Source organism: Populus alba, chromosome 1, assembly GCF_005239225.2.
Source record: "Populus alba chromosome 1, ASM523922v2, whole genome shotgun sequence".
NCBI lineage: Eukaryota > Viridiplantae > Streptophyta > Magnoliopsida > Malpighiales > Salicaceae > Populus > Populus alba.
In genome coordinates, this window is record NC_133284.1 from 37,764,149 (window position 1) to 37,782,463 (window position 18,315).

Below are 18,315 nucleotides of genomic sequence, written 5' to 3' on the forward strand. Positions count from 1 at the left end.
AAAAAATAATGGAAACCTGTTAAAAAAAGGTCATAAAAAAAAATGACAAAGCAAAGATTTCAACCAATAACAAAAAACTAAAAAGAAAAAAAAAATTGACATGAGATAGAGCATGCCAAATATACAAGCTAGGTTATGAGACCGGGATAAAGCTAATAAAAAAAAAAAAAAGTACAATTCTAAAACAAATCAAATGTAGAGAGATGCAATTTGAAAAGAAAGAAAAAATTAATTAAAAAAAAGATTAAAAATACAACCAACAAACCAACCAAGCCAACCAAATTTTACGACATAGATCATGCAAATGAGATAACCTAATGAAAAGCAAATAATAAAAGATCATGAAGTTCAATTCCAAAACAACTCAATATCAAAGAAAGAAACATAACAAATAAAATTCTAAAACAAAAAAATCAGAGTCAACTCCAACTAGCTCAATATTGAAGGATGAATTGAAAAAGAAATTGAAAAAAAAATCACAAAACCCAATATTGAAAGATAAATTGAAAAGGAAAATTAATTATAGCCAATCTAATATAGAAAGATAAAACTGGAAAAAATATTAATTTAAAAATTTACCAAAGTAAATTCAAAAAAGAATGACAAAGTAAAAATAATAGAGATAATTTAGGTTATTTTTAAAAATTAGTGACTATAGAAATAAAATAAATAAAAATAATAGAGCTCATTCTCAACTGAATAAACATTGAAGTCTGAAACTAAAAAAAATGAGCTTAAAAAAAAAAAAAAAAACAAACCCGAGCAAACCTTTTAAACTTTAGGTTAATCTCTAAATTTCACAACCCTTGAAATACTAGATTCATGCTCAATTAAGAAATTCAATCAATTTAGTGTTGAATAATAAAATAAAAAAAAATTAAAATGAAAAAGTGAAAAAAATAGTAATCAAAATAATGAGATGACTAAATTTTGATAGGATAAAAATATTAAGGATGATGAAATTGTAAAAAAAAATTATTTAAAAATAAAACAAATAATAATAAAAAATTAACAACAAAAAAACAAGGATGAAATACAAAGAAATAACGAATTAAGATTTTGAAAGAGGATGAACATTTGGGGGCCGCCGCGGGGGAGGGGGGGTGTTGGGGGCACTAACACCAAATTAGATGACTTATAGCCCACTTTCATTGCCTGGTAACAACAGGGACACCAAGATGAATTCCATTGTCACTGTAGAAGGTGACATTTATTTTATCGACAACTCCACACTCATAGCTTACAAACTAAGACTTGCAACACACACACGTGTTAACAATTTTTTTTTTATATAATATTCATATTTTTTAAATTATAAAATTGTCCATAAACTAACCTACACAACAACAACAACAACAAACAACATTAATAATAAAAAAAAGTCATGTGAAAATATAAAATTATCCTTGAAAGTAAACCAATAGACAACTTGGTTATTTTAGAAAAAATAAAATAAAATAGTTATTTTACTATTTCAATCCACAATAATGCACTATTTGTTTTGCAAGGCCAAAAATACTTATGAAAACAATTTATTTATATATACTATATATTTTTATATCGTTTTGATATGATTATATCAAAAATAATTTTAAAAAATTAAAAATATATTATTTTAATATATTTTTAAATAAAAAAAATACTTTTAAAAAATAAACATTATTACAGTAACATTCTTTTTTCCTTAGGAAAGGTTGAGCTCCGAGAGGAGTGAATCATACCACATGTGTGCGCGATATGTGTGTGTATATATCCTCTAATTTTTCATATTCTATAAAATTAAAAAAAAATAATAATAAATAAAGCTTATATATGAAAATGGAATTATTAATATTTTTTTTTAACAAGGAGAACACAATTAGCTAGCTCAATATTTATACTTGTAGATTATTACTTCCGCGCTTGGGGTGTTACATGACCTTAATAATATAGTAATATTTTGCATGCATGTGAAGTAATTTCTCAATATTATTATTAATTATTATCTTTGTCATGGAAAGATATTTTCATATCCTCTTCCCCCATTGTATAAAATGTATGATCCCAAAAATATCACTAATGAAATCAACACTCCTGATAAGATGTACTTATTAATCATTTATTAACTAATATTCTAAATGATATGTGAAAAGTATTGTAGTTTTTTTTATATGTTTTATATTGTTGTTTATTATTATTATTTTATTTTTTTCATTCCCAACATATTTTTTATATTTTTTTTCTGTTCTCACATGTTTTTTTGTTTTTTTTTACTTATTTTTTTTTTTTTTCACTATTGAACTGGTTAAGAATTTATCTTTATAATTTTTTTTTTCTTTGAAACATTGTGGATTGCTCCAATATTTCCCACATAATCTTTGCTCTGCTACAATGTTTTTCACCATGTTTTTTTGTCTAAAACAATTATTTTTATCGAATTTATTCTTTTAATATTATGCTGGTTAAGAATTTACAATTATAGTTTCCTCACAAAATATTATGGATTATTATATTCTTTCCCCTACATGATTTTTTTTTCTTTTGTTTTCTTTTATGATTTTTTTTCAAATTTGTCTTTGTTGCTTCTATTTTCTTAATATAAAAACTAGCTGAGAATTTAACTTTATATTTTTTTTTCTTCTTAAACATTATAAATTATTTACCAGTCATTCTTCATATGGTTTTTTTTTTTTTTTTTTTGTTATGATTTTTTCAACATTGTCTTTTATTCAATTTTATTTTTTTCATATTGAAAAATTACAACTATATTTCCTCACAAAAACAATATTAGATTGTTACAATATTTCCCTACATGATTTTTTTTTTCTAAAATTACTCATTTATAGTTTTTTTTTGTTTTTTCTTTTAAAAACATTTGTAGTTTGCAAGTCTTCTCTCTATATGATTTTTATATATTTTTTTTTTTCATAAATCCATGACAACGTATAAATATGTCACAAGCCTGCGGCAACACACATGCATGACATCTAGTAGGATTCTAAATCTTATAATTTCTAATTAATTAAACTGAAGGGTTTCTAATTAATTTTTTAAAATTTGTAGAAAAAGATTTCAAAGGATACAGATTGGCAAGCTGATAAGGCCAAACAACATCTCTACTAAAACCTATATCTAGCACATGTTCCAGCATTCTTTTTCATCAATTTAAAAGTGGAAATTAACAATGGTTGAAGGTTTTATTTAAAAAATGTCGAGACGATATATGACAGAAGGTTTTGATTTCCACAAGTTACAGTGAAGAGTGTTTTGTTTCTTACATGCATGAAATGCAAAGATCATCACAAGACTGCTACAAGAGCTTCTCAGGTCAATAGAGAGTACAAGATAGCCATGTATAGCATCAACATCGATAATGAACACACACGCAGAGCAAACTCTGTGTTCCTAAACAACACATTCGTCCTGCCAGATGATGTGTTTGTTGCTGCCATAGCAACTGAAAACCACATCAGGTTTAGCTTATAATAAACAAAACAAGGAGTATTAAAGCCTTCACAAAAGCTAACACCCTCCAAATATGGTAGAGATAAAGATATCTCAACATTCCCTAATCATCGAAATTTAGAATTGAAGAAACTAAAACCTCATAATTCAAATTGCCAGATGCAATCTAAACAAACTTCCAGCCAAACCATATTATTTGATAGCAAGCAAAGCATGCCACAATAATCTAGAAATGTTGTTCAAAGCTTTATGACGAGCATATCCTTCAATCAAATATAATGATAAGAAGTTTATAGAAAGCAACCACCATTATTTTCTCTACTGATGGCAAGTGGAAGGAGAATGCAATTCACAACAAGCAATATATATGCTTCCATACCCATGATTGACAATACGGGTATGCACTTCTTGTAATTTGCAACGTCTCCCAACTTCAATGGTGAATCATCGACCATGTTTCTTCAAATGGACCAGATGGTCCATTACATACAGATGCTCTTCCACTCTTACTGCTGAGACAGGAACCACTTGATGACATTTTATTAATAGGCACTCAAGTTGGACGATAATTTCATTAATACTCCTGCCTTTTTCCCCCTTCTTATTCCACATCTTTTCCAATCGTTTTTTTTTTTTTCACTTCTATTTTTGTCCACCCTACCTAAAACAGCTGAGCTTGCTGAAGAATCCAAGCTAAAGTCAGTCAAATTCAACGGCCAAATTAGGCAGCAACTAGAGTCTGTCAAAATGCATTGATATTACAGCCAGGCAACAGAGCACGTGGTTGACACACCTTATTTGTAATATAATTGATGCACCCAGAGCATGCAAGGAGCTCAAAAACGTGCATCTGTGATATCTTCACTATTCACTGTAAAGGCAAAAATGATACCTCATCTCCCGGTGAGAAATTGCGTGCCCAGAAGAGGAAGCACCACTTCTGGCTTCTCTTGACAATTAAACAGATGCTTCAAACAATCCAAACATAGAAAGTCTAGAGAAAAGGTCTCTTCATAATCACAATCCTTAATGCAACATCCACAATGTATACAACGAGCTATACACACAGTGCAAGCTCTGCATAGCTGATTAGCTTGATCTTTCCCTTGGCAGCTCTCTGATGGGCAATCATAAACTAGTTTCAGTTGCTGGCATTTGGGGCACATCTCAATATCAATTGTGCGTTCGTCATCACAAGAAGGATACAACTGTCCAACACGATGGAACTGTGGGTTTTTTGCTTTTGGATGCATAAGGTCCATGCCAAGCAAGGACTTCAACTCTTCAAAATGATTTTCTTTTACACCAAAGAGCCCACCAATTCTTATGTGCTTTATTCTCAGGGTGCCTGCTGACTTGAGGACCCTTAAATTACACAAGATGCCATCGATGGTGAGTCTCACACATCCTGGCACACAAAGCTGCATGAATGTATAAATTTGTCATCATATTACAATGGAAAGAAAAAAGAATCATGGAGAAATATCAGCTATAGTAAATTACAATGAACTTCCAAGACCTTAGGGTACTGTTAATATGAACACAGCCCGCATAGAAGTCAGTAACAATAGCAAGCTGAACATGTTATTTATTCCACTGCTAATTTCAACAAGCAAACCATCACAAATTCTGAAGCCAATATGTTTAGTGTTGGAGCAAGTCTACAAATATAGTAGCAGGTTCACAAAAAAGGTAACGGTAGGACAGGTTTGTTATTGGATGTAAGCTTAGGAAGCATCACAGACATAATTGTTGTAAAGTTGGTAATTCTCCGAAGAGATGTAAAGGCATAAAAGCTTTATATCTCATCTATACAGAATTGTTTTAGGAGCAAAGTTAATGCTTCACATAATTATTACAGAACAATTTAAGAAACTTCTCTCTAGAAGCTAACAGTTACAAATAATTAAATGACCAACCAAGAAAGCAACTGAATAGTTGACAGAGAACCTTGATACTTTGGACACAATATATGCTAGATAAGCACAAATTCATAATTTACTGAGACAGCACAGTGTCCCAATCCCTTGTCTGTTAATACTTCCATAACACATGATAGTTCTACACTTCTAACAGAATAAACATGCATGTAGTGGTTTGGATGGCCCCACAAAAGCTTTGAAAACTTCAAATAATACCCAAGTTTTTTTTAATGAAACTGTCTAATTTTGATTAAGTTTCTAAAGTAGTCTCATGGAATGGCACCCCCAAACTTTAAGGTTCCCAGTACACCCCCTCCCCTTCTTTGCACCTTATGAAGTCTGGAGTCATTCCAGGTTAAACTCGTCTTCACCTCTTTTGTGCAGAGGGATGAATCCCAAATAGAAGATTAAAACTTCAAAGTTCAAATGCACAACACAATAAATCTTTTCTTCCAAACTGTCCATAGATGGTGTGTATGCTAATTCCTTCATCGGTGTTTTAAAAAACTTAGCATAATCTAACTTAACATCTATCAAATAAATAGAATGTTTATTTAGAAAGGGACAATGTTGCTTCATTGTAATTTAGATGGCACACTACAGCTACCAAAACAAATAGAATGACACCGCCAATTCCAATCCTAGAAGTCTTTATTTTTATTCACGTGAATGATTATAATAATTAATGTCAAAATATTATCACTTCTTGTTCAGATTAAACACCATCTATGATTACAAATGCAGAACATATTAGACTTGGTCAATATGCACACCACATACAAGCGCACAGTGAGACAAAATTCATTTCCCTTGGCACAGAGAACAAAAGAGGCACACATGAAGACTACAGAGCTATTGTTTGCCAAAAAAAAAAAAAAACACCTCAATGTACAATGTATGAAGAACAAAATAGAAACTGACAGCCGGTATGCTCATGCTATATCTAACAACCCTGGACGACATGAAAGCATCACAATAGGACAAGTTTTCATCAACGAGAGCCATAGAAGTGTACAAAAAGTGCATGTTAAAATAGCTGACGATATACATTGATCCAGGAACAGAATTACACAGTGATGCTGACCTTTGTTAAACTTGGATTGCTTTCAAGCACCTGCATCAACCCAGTATCAGTGATTCTAATGCACCCCACTAGACTCAAGCATTGCAGAGTACCTTGAGCCCTACTAGTGAACTTGACAAGAGCTTCATCAGTGATTTTCTCGCTTAAAGGTTGATCTATATGAATTCTCCTCCACAACAGAGGATCGCCTCTAACCGCATCACGCAAAGATCTGCATACCCTTTCAGCCATAAGGAGGTCTTTCACCCCTAAATAACCAAGAGCAAAAATCAATGCATCATGTGGTTCACCTCCCAATTCTTTCCCTTTCTCACAATCAACCCAATTGTGGACTTTGGTTTCCGAAGAAAAACCATCAGCACTCACCCCACAGTCAACCCCAAATCCACTAAAACTATGATCTGGAGTCGACACCTCATCACTGATATTCAAGTTGCCTTTTTGCGGCTGCAACCTCCAAGCACCATTAAAAAACAAATCGACATCTACAAAAAAGCCATCATCAACCATACTTTTTTCGTCTCCATTGACCCCAAGTTTAGCAAATGAAGACCCAAAATCCCCATCAAAATCTTGAAACAAAGCAGTGGGTCTTGAGAACTTGATATCCATGCCAGAAGGGCTATCAACAATATCATCAGAACCCACTCTAGCATCATTCCCCTCTGGTTCACTTTTTTTCATTCCATGATAATGGTTTCTCTCCATATTCATTAAATATAAAAAACTAGAGAATGAATGAAAAACTCAAATCCAAAAGGATCGAAACAAAATAAATCAAGAGAAAACCCCAGATAAAAAATCAATCTTCTTTGCACATAAGAAGGGTTAGAATAAAACTGTATCTATGGGAGATAGGTAACAGCGGAAGGAGGGTTGTTTACAGTGAGGGGTAGAGGGCAGAGCAAAGATTCCCACATTAGATTGTTTCGCAAGGAGAAATCTAAAAAGGATTTGACCTAATCCGTATTTATGAAGCCTAGTAAGAATATATATATATATATATTATATATATAGGAGAGAGAGAGAAAGAATGAGAAAGGAAGGAAGTTCTTTTCCGGACTGTGAGACAATAACGATTTTCCCCTTACTTGGTCTCTATTGATATGCCATCATGTCATTCACTCAACCTGCTTGTTGCACTCAGTCCTCTTATTATTATTATTATTAACAATAGAATTTAATGTTTTTTTTTTTTTGTCAAGGAAAAAGAAAGGACGATAGAAAAATTAAACAAACTAATATCACAAAACAAAAGATATCAGATCTAAATATTTATTAAAAATTCTTTACCTAAATTTTGTATAATTTTTATAGCACTTTGTTTTAATTTGGTATCAATGTTTTAGATTTTTTTATCGATTAAAATTAAATTTGAATTTAAAAAATTTCTATTCTAAAACATAAATAATACAATTTTTAAAAATATATATATCAAATATATTTATTTTCTCAATACATATCAAAATTGAGTTCCTAACTATTGTTTACTTTTAAAAAATTATTAATTACTGTTGGTTTCTGAAAGAAATATAATACATAATTTAACAATTATACTATCCTTCCTATTTAAGAAAACAATAGCTATACATAATTTAACCATAAATAAAATTTTTGAAAAATTTTGAAAGGTCTTGATATGGGTTGATCTAGTTTAAACAACACACGTGTTATAAAAAAAAGTATTCAATATACATTTTGAATCAAAAATTAATGAAGTGGAGCTTTAATAATAATTGATGGTAATTGAAAATAATACAATAAAGATTGAAAGCTAGAAAAATAAAATTGAAATAAAAAATGATTATCACATATAATTCTAATTCGTATTTTTTATAACAAAAAAAACCTACTGTAATATAATTTGTCTCTCTAAAAGGTTTATCACTTCTTAAATAAGCTCAGAAACTAACTTAAATAACTAGAAAACCTGAAAATAAAGAAAAATCAATAAAAATTCCAAATAAATTATGAAAAACTAAAATTACTAATCATTTAAACTAAAAAATAATAACTAAGAAAACTCATATCTTCTAAAAAAATCCCTCTACATTAGTCTCTTCAGGTTAGAGAGAACTCATCCTTGAGTTTAAACTACTCTTGTCTCGATCGTCCAACCCTTTATATACTTAACATTTTCATTTGAAACATCATACTTGTCAGCAATATGCATAGTCTCTCAAACAATGAAATTAATCTTAGAGTTAGGAGGAGATTTGAAAATCTAATTCACAACTCTTATTTTAAATACATTAACATCAACTCTTATCAATTCCAAAATTCTAAGCATATACGAGGCACATCCTTCACAATATATTTCATCAAAAATCACCTCTAGAACAATATCTAATTTTGTTACATTCTCATGGACATCACAAACCAAGAATTTTACATCTAAATCTTCTCCTTCAACATCATTCTCATAAGATTTTGGTGGTTAATTTCAATCCATAAAGGAGTTAGAATCATCAAAACTTTCAGTTTTAACATCGTATTGATCCTGATCAAGAAGTTACTTCCTTTGATCATACTTCTGTAATGAGTTCTTAAAATTAGTCATGAATCTATGATCACTCTTCTTATAGTCTTTATAAGTTCCTCACCTCTATCAATTGATAGGTTAATTTTTCAATTTATCTTCGTATATCTTCTATCACCAGTTCTTCAATTATGCAATTTGTCTTTGCATGTCTTCTATCACTAGTTTCTGGACATCTCTTTCTCGAAGGGGAACCTCCTCATCTCCTCCTACATGAACTCAATATATTGTACTATATTTTTCCAGCCATGGTTATTTTAGGACACTTCAAAGCAAATAGCCATCGAGAGCATTGAGTTCGGGTATCAACTAATGCAAATAAAAATAACATAAGAAAAAAACAAGCTAAAAAGACAAAATTGAAGCCGAATAAGGTTATCACATAAAACCCTAATTTGTATTTTTATTACTAGATAAATAGCTCAGATGTAATTTGTCTCTCCGAAAAGTTTACAACTCCTTAAATAAGCTAAAAAATCAACCTAAAAAAACCTTGAAAATAAAGGAAGATTAATAAAAGTCCTTAATAAGCTAAAAATAAAATAAAATTAACAATTCCTTAAACTAAATAATAATAACTAAGAAAATAATCTCCCCTTAAAAATTCTATTACATCACTTATGATGTAAGCTTTCAATTTGATTAAATAAAAATAATTTATAATAAACTAATGTTAAAAAATAGTTGTTGTGATCACCGATTAAAAATTTTATAGTGTTCAAGGAATATTGAAATTTCTAATTAGCGATAAATGGATATATAAAAAAATATTGGTGGGAATCTTGGTTAAAAAACCAATAATGGTATTGTGAAACAAGAATAAGCCATAAATGAACTTAAGGGTGAAAAAGTAAAGTAAATATATTTTAGAATAAGATGATGGTCTTAAGAATTTAGTGGAATGATTAATACAATACATAGAACGATGAAATAAGAAATTTGGATTTTAGTGTAAAATCATCTCTCAACTAGTTTTATACTATTGAACATAATTCCAATTCAATCGTTGAACCAGGCTAACATATTACAAGGAATCTTATAACATAATGATTTATAACAGGGTAAAATTTTAGGGCAATCAGGTTTGGAAAGGTTGCGTGAAATATTAACAGCCAAACAGAAATTTAAAAAGGCTCATCAAGAGTAAAATAATTATTTGAACTTAAAAGTCGCAAAACTCAGCCTCTTCTTCTTCCTTTCATTTTCAGCATAACTGGAAATAGAGAAGAGAAAGAGATAAAATAATTGTGAGAGCTAAACACTAAAGATTTTTGAGAAAAAAGTAGAAATTAGGTAAGATTTTTTAGTTATGAAGTGTAAAACACCATCCAATCCATCAAGCAAAGATTTAAGAGGAAACTAAGTGAGGAAGAGTACAAAATTAGGGTTGTAACTCACGACAAAAAGGATGAAAATTGAATGAGTGAAAAAAACTTTGACCGGTTAGCTTTCGAAATCCATTTTATTGCCGGGTACGGAATTCTACTTATTTAAACAATTTTGAATGAAATAAATGGATTTAAGGCATAACTTTTAGATTTTTGAATAAGGGTTCTTAGAAGAAAATTTAGGAAAAATATAAAATTGTTGAAATTGTGAAGAAATATGTTGTAGATAATGTAAATAATGAATGATTGAAGAAAATAATTTGGTGTTTTAGAGAGACCCAGGATCGACCATATTGAAGAAAAATGAGGAACATGGAAATTTAATAAATGTTTGTGAAGTTGTGTGTAATTAATAGTTGTTGATGTATATATGATGGATTGGAATGGATTTAATAAAATTATTTAGTTGTGATTAAATATTTAATGAACTTAAAATTATAAAAGAGAAGAATTTGGTGAGAGATATGCCAAAGATAACTAGTTGAATTATAGAAATGTGAAATAGATGTTGATGAGAAGTTTTAAGATGAAAATTGGATTTATGAATAAAAAGGAATAAGGTTTTTAGAACCATCGAACCATATTATGGATTTTTTTATTATTATTATGGATAATAGTTTTAAAAGTTTTGATTGATGTGTGATGAGTATAGAATTGTTAGTGTGAAGAATATGAGAATTAAAAGGATGACTTGATAAATAGAAATTAAGTTAGAAATATGCATGTTAAGTAAAGTAAATTAGAAAGTATAAATGCGAAACATAAATGTTTTAATAATTTGAAAGAGTAAATAGTTATGCAAGACTTTAGTATTATGATTGAATGAGTATATATCATTGAGAATTTCAAATATGTATGGAAAATAAAATTGACTTTTATTCTAAATGAATGACAAATGATATATTGTTCTTGCTGGTACAGGAGAGGCCGCAAGACTAACTCAATAATAATGGATTATTTCACACTTAGACATCAGGTAAGTTTTCGATACCTTAAAACTAGAGCATTATTTAATTGTGTTTATAATTATTCTTTAAATGTATAGTAATCTTATATGATAAACAATAAATTGTTGAAGAAACTAGTTATCCTATTAAATGAGATTATTGCCCTGATTAATGAGTGGTTGAGAAACTAGTTACCCCGATTAATGGGATTAGTGCCTTGATTAATGGACAAACAAAAATATTAATTCCCTAGTTAATGAAATTAATATCTTGGTTAATGGAAAGATAAAGATATTGATATCTTGGTTACTAGAACTAGTATCTTGGTTAATGGGCAATCAAAGAAATTTGTAATGTAGAAATGAAACAAGTGTTAGTTTGGCAAGAGAAGATATTGTGTTATTAAATCATGTGACTTATGAATTGTGAATAATTACATATAAAAATAATAATACTAAAATTATGTATATAAACTAATTATGTTGAGTATTATATAAATTTAAGGGACTTTACAATATCATGACAAATAGTGTATATCGCATTTGTAATTTTATAAAATTAATGCATATTTTGTTATGTAATATAATTTTGTAACCAAATAGCATATAAATCTAAATTAAATATGGTTGATGTATCTTAATTAGTTTTTTTTTTTAACCCTTATGGCTGTGATTATGTAAACTAAATTTTAAGTTCGATTTGTATTAATATGAATGTGTGTTGGTTTTATGTCATAACTAAGTTAATTGTCCCATTAATTGAAATATTTTCGAATAATAAAATAATTAATTTGCTTGAGGAAATATGAAAGAAAAAGAAGAAATTGTTTTTGTGTTGATGATAATATATAAATATTGAAGTCGTAGATGATAGGAATATATTGAAATTTTATTTACAAGTTGTGAAAATTAATTAAGTTGATAATAACTTGATATTAAAAAAATATAAAGAAAACTTTGAAAAAGATATAGTAGAACTATACACACACACCTACACTATATGTTATTGCAAATATAATAAAATAAAATTTGAGATTATTACAATAGTGATTCAAAGCTTTGAGTTGAAGAATGTATTTTTTTCAGCTTCGTATCAATCTTTTAGTTTTTCTCTTTTACATGTTAATTTTATAATACATGACAGTAGAATAGTGGTTAAAAAAGCATAAATAATACGCTTAAACTTCCATTATATAATTGATAATATTTATTGATTGACGATGGCCTAAGTGCTGGCTAATCACAGCTTGCCACGTTGAAAAACATAAGAGAGAATTTAAAACTATTAAAAAAGCTCGAAGAGAGAATCTACAGTATCATTACACACTGGCAACGGCTTGAAGCAATTTTATTTCCTTATTTTCTCACGTAGACACGTGCTTATTATACACACCACAACAAACACATATTCCGAGTGGAGACTGCTCACACGCCATAGCAACTTCTCTCGACAAGCCGCAGTACATAAAACACCTCAGGTAGCATTTCATAACTACAAATTATACTATTCTTAGGGAAACTGCACAGCCGCTTATTCCATCCAGACTACATTTCTACAATGTAGGAGGAATCCAGATATAGCCATGTGTTTGAACATAACCAGCTTTTGCCAGCAGCTCATCTGCTTCGACCGGACCCCGGCTGCCTGGTTGGTATTCCTTTGGCTTCAATTCACCATTGTCAATCCTGTGCAGAAGGGGTGTGAAGATCTCCCATGCTGCCTGATGATTGAAATGGAGCAACCATCAGATTTTGATATCCCATTTCAGTCCAGATATTTTACGAAGCTGAAACAAAATTTACCTTCAATTCATCTCTGCGAACAAAATGCTGCTGATCGCCCCTAATTCTGCAAAACCAAAATCAATACTCGTTACCAATTCTGTTATTTATATCCTTGGTTCTTAGATAAAGCTAAAGCTTCTAAGCTCATTGGACTTAATTCGAGCATCTTTATGAACTCTCACGACAAGAGTAGCACTACAATATATTTTGTTGAAAAAATATGGCCAAAGGGCAGGAGTCATACGTGTCAAGAATCAGACGTTCATATGCCTCCGGGATGGGAACCCCTTGATAACGTTGCATGTATGACAGGTCCAGTTCACTTTGAACAGTAGACATCTCGAGTCCAGGCTGCTTGACCTGCATGAGTGGCAGAGAGAAATTCAGAGGCAAGCACCGAGATACCTGAGATCTAGTGTATAATCTCTGGTTGAAGATTTATGATGTCTCGAGCATTCAGCTCACAACTAAAATTCAGGGAACGCATAGGATGATATTTCAGAGAAGTAATGCAGAATCTCTTTAGCTCTAATGTCCCATTTTACTGGACAAAACATTCATGCAATTTGACAAAGGAATAGGCTTTGCATACAATTACCAAATTAGACGCATACCGTAAGTTTCATGTACATGGCTTCTGAGGGTTGCAGGCGTATTACAAACTCATTCCTTCCTTGCTTTTGACCTACAAAATTAGACACAGGTCAAGCAATAAGATGCTTACAGGGACCAAACTAACGTATTTGGGAGCAGGGAATCAATTTTATACGTAGGTAAACATTTTTATTTTTTTTTATCAAAAAGAACCATTATAACTTCTAAAAAATGAGCCACAGAGGAATCAACATGGACCACAGAGGAAGTGATGATGCAGAACTCTAAAGTTCCAGAGTCATACATTGGAATATATCACCAGGAACATCCTTAAATTGAACACGTATCTCTGCCTTGCTTGAATTTAATGCTTTTCCTGCCTTTAGTATGAAAGGAACCCCTGAGAAACAAAGTATGGAAGCACCAATGAGAACAAACTATTTTGCTTCTTCGATCAATCTGATGTCTGAAGTATATCTAAGGTTCCAAAATAGGAGATTCAGAAATCATTTCCTCTGAACTGTGAAAATGTTCCATAAATAGCAGAGTAAATGGATCCTAAAGTAAATATACCTTCCCATCTTTCATTATGTATTCTCAGCACAACAGTAGCAAATGTTGGGGTATTTGATTGATCAGGAACTGTTGGGTCATCCCTGTAGCCTTCATACTGTCCAAGAACAACATCTTCATCTCTGATTGGAAGTACTGATTGAAGAACCTGAATGTCACTGAACAATAAGTATTTGAATTGAAAGGGTACTCTTAAGACTCAGAGCATCAACCTCTGAAGGAACAGATGACAGCACAGCAGAAAATTAATTTTAAACGCCATGCTTTGGTCTAAATGGACTCCTAAGAGGTTCAATAATTAATGCTTTTCATCCCTCAGGGAACTAACAAATTGAAGCATTTTGGTTCATGATTATCATTAAAGGGTTCCAGATTATAAATCAGGAGATTATGAAATGAGAGAGTTGATGATCTGAAACTGATTGATGCTCACCTTCACTTTCTCATCCCGAATATATTCAGGTTTGAGAGAAACGGGCTTTTCCATGGCAACCAGACAAAGAATCTGTGATAAGTAGAACAATAGTTAGCCACAAATGAAACTCATTTCCTTTCTCATATTTTCTCTTGACCGGTGCTACTTGCTCATGATCCTAAGTTCAAATGAATACCTACAAGATATGCCCAAGTACAAGGCTGAGCTATTTCGATCAGAAAAAACAAATTCTAAAGTAGACAATATTTATAAATCTGAATGCTCCAGAAAAAAGGCTTCTCCTACATGCAGGGGTTATTAAGACTCCAAAAAAGATGACGAAGCATATAATAGTCCAGCTTAAACCCATTGCCCATACCTGTAATAAGTGATTTTGAATAATATCTCGAATAATCCTGCAGCAGAAAAACAAGGTTACTGCTTGTGACTTCTTGATTTTGTAGTTACAAAACACCCAAAGAGCTCAACAATACAAATTAACATAAAACAAAAGTTTCCATAACCCTTGCATTTTCATGAAAATATTTCCCTGCTAATTTGCAAGAAGATATGAATTAAAAACTAGAAGAAAAACCAGCGTAAAGAAAGTAAAATTTCGTATACTACTTGTTATTACAGTACGAACAATTTCCAAGGAAAAAAAGATGTGATTTCTTGGTAAGAGATCCTGCTCTATGGACTGTACAAGAAACTGGTGTTTACTGAGCATACCCATATTCATCAAAATATCCACCACGACCTTCAGTTCCAAAATTTTCCCGAAACACAATCTGAAAAGGCAACAAAGGAGATGGTGATTGACATATATGATGCACTGATGCTTTTAATTAACATAAGATACATTGGTGAAGAAGACTCATACTTTGATGTTTTGAGATGATCGTTGAAAGCCATAAATTCATAGCTAGGAAGTGTTTTCCAAACCATTAACTTATCAACTATAATTTCATATTCTTCATTAGCATTTATTTATTTTTTTGTCTGGCACACAGTGACAAAAGATGCTCACCTGAACATTGGAAATGTTGTCGCGGTTCCAAAGAGGTAAAAAGAAGCGATTTGCAAAACGGAGAACTAACTACAAAATCCAAGCAACAAAAAGGATTAAAAAGAGATACCAAAGTTGATGAACAATGAGCATTAAATATTTCTATGTATCTTACCAAGTTCTGCACCAATTCTTTTCCCAAGTAATGATCGATACGAAAAAGCTGTGCTTCTTCAAACAACTCTCCAATATGGTGACTGAGATTTTCTGCAGATTCCAAATCTTTGCCAAAAGGTTTCTCAATGACAATTCTAGTCCATCCACCAAGATCAGCTGGAAAGGATTACAAGAACAGCAGTCAATAAGATAAACACAAGAAGTTCTGGTCTGCAGCAACACTGGAAAATTGACACAGCTACTTGAACGATGGCTTTGGGAAGTCTAGCACAATTTATCTAACCAAATCTGGATCAAACATAATGGCAAGTTCAATTAGCTTTCAAGGATAAATGAATCGATGTTATAATTGTAGCTACAAGAAAACAGCATCTCATTTAGGGGGATAAACTGAAACAAAAACATATGAAGATTCTCCACCATTAGCAGATCCAGTGATGGCTGTGCATAATACTGGGGCATCCAGTTATGCCAATCTGGAATGTAAGTTTTAAGACCCCCTGAAGAGACATTCTTAAGAAAATGCAAGGCGGTCAAAAAAGGTAATTTAATTGTCAGTGTCTGCACAAATAGGGCATTTCTCGCTTTCTATCTTTCTTTCTTTAATTTTGTTTTTTTCCATTCCAAAAGTGGCATTCAGGCAAATGAATTTCTCCTTGTACCTTTTCTTTTCTTCCAAGAAATACCAGATGTAAAAGAGGATATGGTAAAAGAGAGAGCGTCGGGCTTTGTAAAGTTAATGGCCAAAAAATGTTTCCATTTGATATTGGAAGCCACAAAAGTAAATTAGATCAGCAATTCTTACATTTATTCATGCAACATTTTCTGATCATCCTGCAGACAGTTGGATACACTGAGGGGGGAAGTGCAAGATAAAATAGTCTTCGAGAGGATCCTTCTGCACTGTTTTTTGATACTTCATGCTGTAAAACTTCCTTATCCAATAGCTGAAAGCCATCCTCAGTATCATAAGAACCACTTACATATTTGATCTGCAAAGTTAAAAAAGATTTTAGTGGTGCATGCCGGAACAGACTAATAAAAAAACAATGCATAGAAAGTGCTAGACTAACCAGTTGCAAGAACTTTGATACAACTTCAGCTTCTTTGCCAAGATATCTGAAATGATTGTTCAATCCCAGTCATTTGCATTATTCATTATACTTATCAATAACCTTTAGCAAAAAAAAATGGCTGAAACATAGCCGCAGTCACAAAGTACATCTATGAACTATATGCTCCCTACTTTCTTCCTGTTATGAACTACACAAATCCCAGCACCTTGCCCATTATTTACTCTATCACAGAGAACCGGAGTAAAAAACGAACACATTTGATACAGCACATGCACACAAGACAGAGGCTAGGCAAGATATCTCACCCACGGATTCGATCTCTAAGTTCATCATCTGAAATCTTAGTCCTTGCATATCCGAAAATGTGGACTTCATTTGAGTGCAGAAACCCCTGCCCAACATCCCATAAAAAAAATCAATAAAACTTCTCTAAATTCACAAGAGACCGTATCTTTTATTAGCAAGCAAAAGGATTTCCCTTTAATTACCTGGCGATAAAGATGGTAGAGAGCAGGGAAAGTCTTCTTCTTGGCTAGATCACCAGAAGCACCAAGAACAATAATTGAAAGGCACCCACTTTCAGGCGCAGTCTCATGTTCGTTTAGAAACGAATCATTTTCTAAACCAGATCTCTTCTCTACCATCCACTGACCGGATCCCATGTCTTTGATATATCAAGATTTGCTTCCTTTCCCCAGCACCGCCTTTCCTGATCTGATTCAGTAACACAAAAATATTGGCTACAAAATCGAGATACTAAAAACTTGTTTCTCAGAGGCCCTGTAACCGAGGTTATTGGTTTTGACCAAACTCAAAAGCGCTAAAATTCAGTCCCTTTCCTTAGTTTTATCGAAGATAAAACGTAGTTGCAATATAAAAGAAATGAAACAAAAGCTTTTACTACCAAAACAAAAAATAATAATCAAGCAAACCAATATTAGACACAAACTCTCAAGTGATCTTCAATAAAAAGAAACGCAAACCTGAAATCTGGGAATTGGGAAATGAATCGAATCTGATGAGCTGCTAAAGAGCAACAAGTGACAAATTTGAGCCCAGAATGTGGAGTGAACTTTTCTGCCGAGATTTCAAGGAGTTGGTGAGAAGATATTTATATCATAATTCATAAGGGGACAGAGAGAGAGAGAGTGTCTTTTTGTGCTTATACTCTAAATCTTTTGAAAAGTAGTTAAAAAAAAGTGCATGGTATTACAAGGAGAGCGGTGCCCACCAAATTGTTGAAAGCCGCCGTAGTGTATTCAGACCTGTACCCAGTTTTTCTCTGTATTCAGACCTGTACCCAGTTTTACACAAATCATTTCAATTATGTCCTTGTTTTTATCCTAGTGGTACAATAAATAAA

General features: G+C 31.7%; 2 protein-coding genes across 2 annotated transcripts; both read right to left on the reverse strand.

The window, feature by feature from the left end:
- Positions 1-3,151: 3,151 nt before the first annotated feature.
- On the reverse strand, positions 3,152-7,527 carry LOC118058123 (F-box protein SKIP14). Its single transcript, XM_035070822.2, has 2 exons — positions 6,451-7,527; positions 3,152-4,865 (listed from the first exon to the last, which is right to left on the reverse strand). Exons 1-2 carry the CDS (start codon positions 7,162-7,164, stop codon positions 4,338-4,340), a joined length of 1,242 nt encoding a protein of 413 aa, XP_034926713.1. The 5' UTR covers positions 7,165-7,527; the 3' UTR covers positions 3,152-4,337.
- A 5,063-nt stretch (positions 7,528-12,590) lies between these two features.
- LOC118058125 (glucose-6-phosphate 1-dehydrogenase 6, cytoplasmic) lies at positions 12,591-18,096 on the reverse strand. Its single transcript, XM_035070826.2, has 16 exons — positions 17,936-18,096; positions 17,441-17,666; positions 17,258-17,343; positions 16,950-16,995; positions 16,682-16,868; positions 15,875-16,032; positions 15,721-15,789; positions 15,423-15,481; positions 15,070-15,106; positions 14,709-14,780; positions 14,276-14,423; positions 14,007-14,102; positions 13,723-13,793; positions 13,353-13,468; positions 13,127-13,172; positions 12,591-13,044 (listed from the first exon to the last, which is right to left on the reverse strand). Exons 2-16 carry the CDS (start codon positions 17,612-17,614, stop codon positions 12,877-12,879), a joined length of 1,533 nt encoding a protein of 510 aa, XP_034926717.1. The 5' UTR covers positions 17,615-17,666; positions 17,936-18,096; the 3' UTR covers positions 12,591-12,876.
- Positions 18,097-18,315: the final 219 nt, after the last annotated feature.

Bases quoted from the DNA above. Each gene is read 5' to 3' on its own strand.
- LOC118058123 (XM_035070822.2), bottom strand. From the start codon at position 7,164: ATGAATATGGAGAGAAACCATTATCATGGAATGAAAAAAAGTGAACCA. The intron at 4,866-6,450 runs GTCAGCATCACT...ACATTCATGCAG, and splicing joins GCAATCCAAGTTTAACAAAG to CTTTGTGTGCCAGGATGTGT.
- LOC118058125 (XM_035070826.2), bottom strand. From the start codon at position 17,614: ATGGGATCCGGTCAGTGGATGGTAGAGAAGAGATCTGGTTTAGAAAAT. The intron at 16,869-16,949 runs GTTAGTCTAGCA...TTAACTTTGCAG, and splicing joins TATCAAAGTTCTTGCAACTG to ATCAAATATGTAAGTGGTTC. The intron at 15,107-15,422 runs GTATGCTCAGTA...TTTCTGCTGCAG, and splicing joins GGATATTTTGATGAATATGG to GATTATTCGAGATATTATTC.